This window comes from Helobdella robusta (assembly GCF_000326865.2).
Source record: "Helobdella robusta unplaced genomic scaffold HELROscaffold_85, whole genome shotgun sequence".
NCBI lineage: Eukaryota > Metazoa > Annelida > Clitellata > Rhynchobdellida > Glossiphoniidae > Helobdella > Helobdella robusta.
In genome coordinates, this window is record NW_008705490.1 from 191,175 (window position 1) to 193,674 (window position 2,500).

Here is a 2,500-nt window from a genome sequence, read left to right on the forward strand (position 1 = left end):
TGATGATGTTGGTGTTGGTGATGATGTTGTTGGTGCTGGTGATGATGTTGTTGGTGCTGATGATGATGTTGTTGTTGGTGCGGCTGATGATGATGAAAGTGTTGTTGTTGTTGTTAATGATGATGATAATGTTTTTTTGTTTTAATTAGTTAGCTCGAGCACCTTCCCATTTTTTAACATAAATCACCTTTAAATTTGGTTTCGAAATTGATTTTATTTAGTATTCGATTGTCTGCCTTGTTAGGTTGTTTATTTAACTCACATACATAATGTTTTGTTTGCACGTGTGTGCGTGTGTGTGTGTGTGTGTGCGGGTGTGTGAATGTGTGTGTGCACGGCATGGTTCAACTCGAGAAAGTTAATTAGTTTTTTTATTCCGACTCTTGAAGGAGGAAAAAAAATTTAACTCGACAATGTTTCAATTATATTTGAATTGATTATTATTGTTGCTGTTGTTGTTTTTGTTGTTGTTTTTGTTGTTTTTGTTGTTGTTGTTGTTGTGATGGTTATTTTGTTATCGTAATCATTGCATGCGCTCAAACCTGATTCCTCTCTACATTCATATTGTTGTTATTATTTATTTATTTATTATTTTTATTGTTATTTTTATTATTATTGTTGTTGTTATTATTATTATTATTATTATTATTATCTTGAAAGGTTGCTGATTGTTAATAATACCCCTATTATTATTATTGTTGTTTTTTTTATGGTTAAACATTAGAAAAATTCTTTTATTTGTTCGTTCGTTCGTTCGTACATTTATTTATTCATTCATTTTTTCACTCATTCACTTACTCACTCATTCATTCATTCATTCATTCTTTTTTCATTAACTTAGTTATAATAAGAATGAAGCATCTTGCCATATTTTTACTTTTTACAATTTTTCCTCGATCCATCCATCAATCATTTAAATTTTTTTTTCTGGGAGCTGTTTTCATCATTGTTAACTCATTTAATTATTCATTCATTTATTCATTCATTCATTCTTTCTTTCTTTCACCAGTTTTTTTTAGACTCGATCCATCCATCCATCTATTTTAATTATTTCCAGCCACATCTCGTGCTACTGGTTTATTCATCAAGTCATTCGTTCATTATTTTTCTATCCGTCTATCATCCGACCATTCATTCATTCATTCATTCATCTACTTATTCATTTGTTTATTTATCATTCATCCGTTCAGTCAATCTTGGAATCAATCCATCCATTCGTCCATCATTCCGTGTATTAAGTTCATCAGTTCCTATGCTATCATTAATTCCTCTAACCATCTATCCATTCATTCATTCATTTATTATTCATTCATTCATCCATTCATTCATTCACCCGCGGCAGACTCAGGGCCCCATCGACCCGACGGCCATCGTCATACTTCCCAACACTGGGGGGATGCAATTGTTGCTCTGCTACGACAGTGAGTCGATCCTCTGATGATGATGATGACGATGATGATGATGATAATGATGATGATGGCAGTTGTGGTTATGATGGTGGTGATGACGGTGATGGTGATGATGGCGATGATTGATTGTTGCAATTTTCAAGAATAATTAACTAAGGTTGACTTAGTTATTTGGGTGTTCTTTTTTCTTTGTTTTTCTCCATCCATCAATTCATTTGTCTATCCATCCATCTATCTATCTTTTCATTTCGTTCATTTTTCTTTCCATCCATTCATCCATCCGTTTATCCTTTTAAATTTTAATTCATTTTTGGTTTTCAATTCCTTCATTAGCCATTGTTTGCGTCGTCTCAGTTACTCGTTCGTTCGTTCACTCTTTAACAATTCATACAATCATTCATTTATTTGCTGAATCATTCATTCACTTATTTCTTCATTCATTCATTCATCGACTATTTAATTCCTTCATTCACTCAGATGAAGGAGTGTACGTAGATACGAGTGGGAGAGTGACCAAGAATGTGGTATTGCAGTGGGGAGAGTCTCCAACATCTGTTGGTCAGTTAGGATGATGATGAGGAATGAATGAATGAATGAACGAATGAACGAACGAATGAATGAATTAACGAATGAATGAACGAAGGAATGAGTAACCACCACACCACCACCACCACGAACAGCCTTCATATCAACTGGACAAATTATGGGTTGGGGTCACAAGGCCATTGAGATAAGGGCTTCTGAAACTGGCCACCTGGATGGCGTGTTTATGCATCGCAAGGCCCAGAAGCTCAAATTCTTGTGTGAAAGAAATGACAAGGTTGTCGTTGTTGTTGTTGTTGATGTTGTTGTTGATTTTGTTGTTGTTGATTTTGTTGTTGTTGTTGTTGTTGTCTTCTCCATACATACGCACACACATGCATTCACTCGTTCATCATCATCAATATCATTACCACCACCATCATCACCACCACCACCTCCAGGTCTTCTTCTCTTCAATGCGAACAGCCGGATCGGCTTGTCAGATATATTTCATGACTCTAAACAAGCCAGGACTGAACAACTGGTGATGATGATGATGATGATCCAGG

At 35.1% G+C, this 2,500-nt stretch overlaps 1 protein-coding gene across 1 annotated transcript in view; it reads left to right on the forward strand.

The window, feature by feature from the left end:
• HELRODRAFT_194567 (hypothetical protein) overlaps positions 1-2,500 on the forward strand; it is a gene marked incomplete at its 5' end in the record, with an annotated part of 3,932 nt that overhangs the window by 1,149 nt on the left and 283 nt on the right. The window contains 4 exons of the mRNA XM_009032626.1: positions 1,343-1,421; positions 1,887-1,967; positions 2,090-2,229; positions 2,393-2,500. The exon at positions 2,393-2,500 is cut by the window's right edge and continues 31 nt beyond it. Of these exons, the coding sequence (XP_009030874.1) occupies positions 1,343-1,421; positions 1,887-1,967; positions 2,090-2,229; positions 2,393-2,479 (387 nt within the window). The 3' untranslated portion in view covers positions 2,480-2,500. The remainder of the gene's footprint in view (positions 1-1,342; positions 1,422-1,886; positions 1,968-2,089; positions 2,230-2,392) is intronic.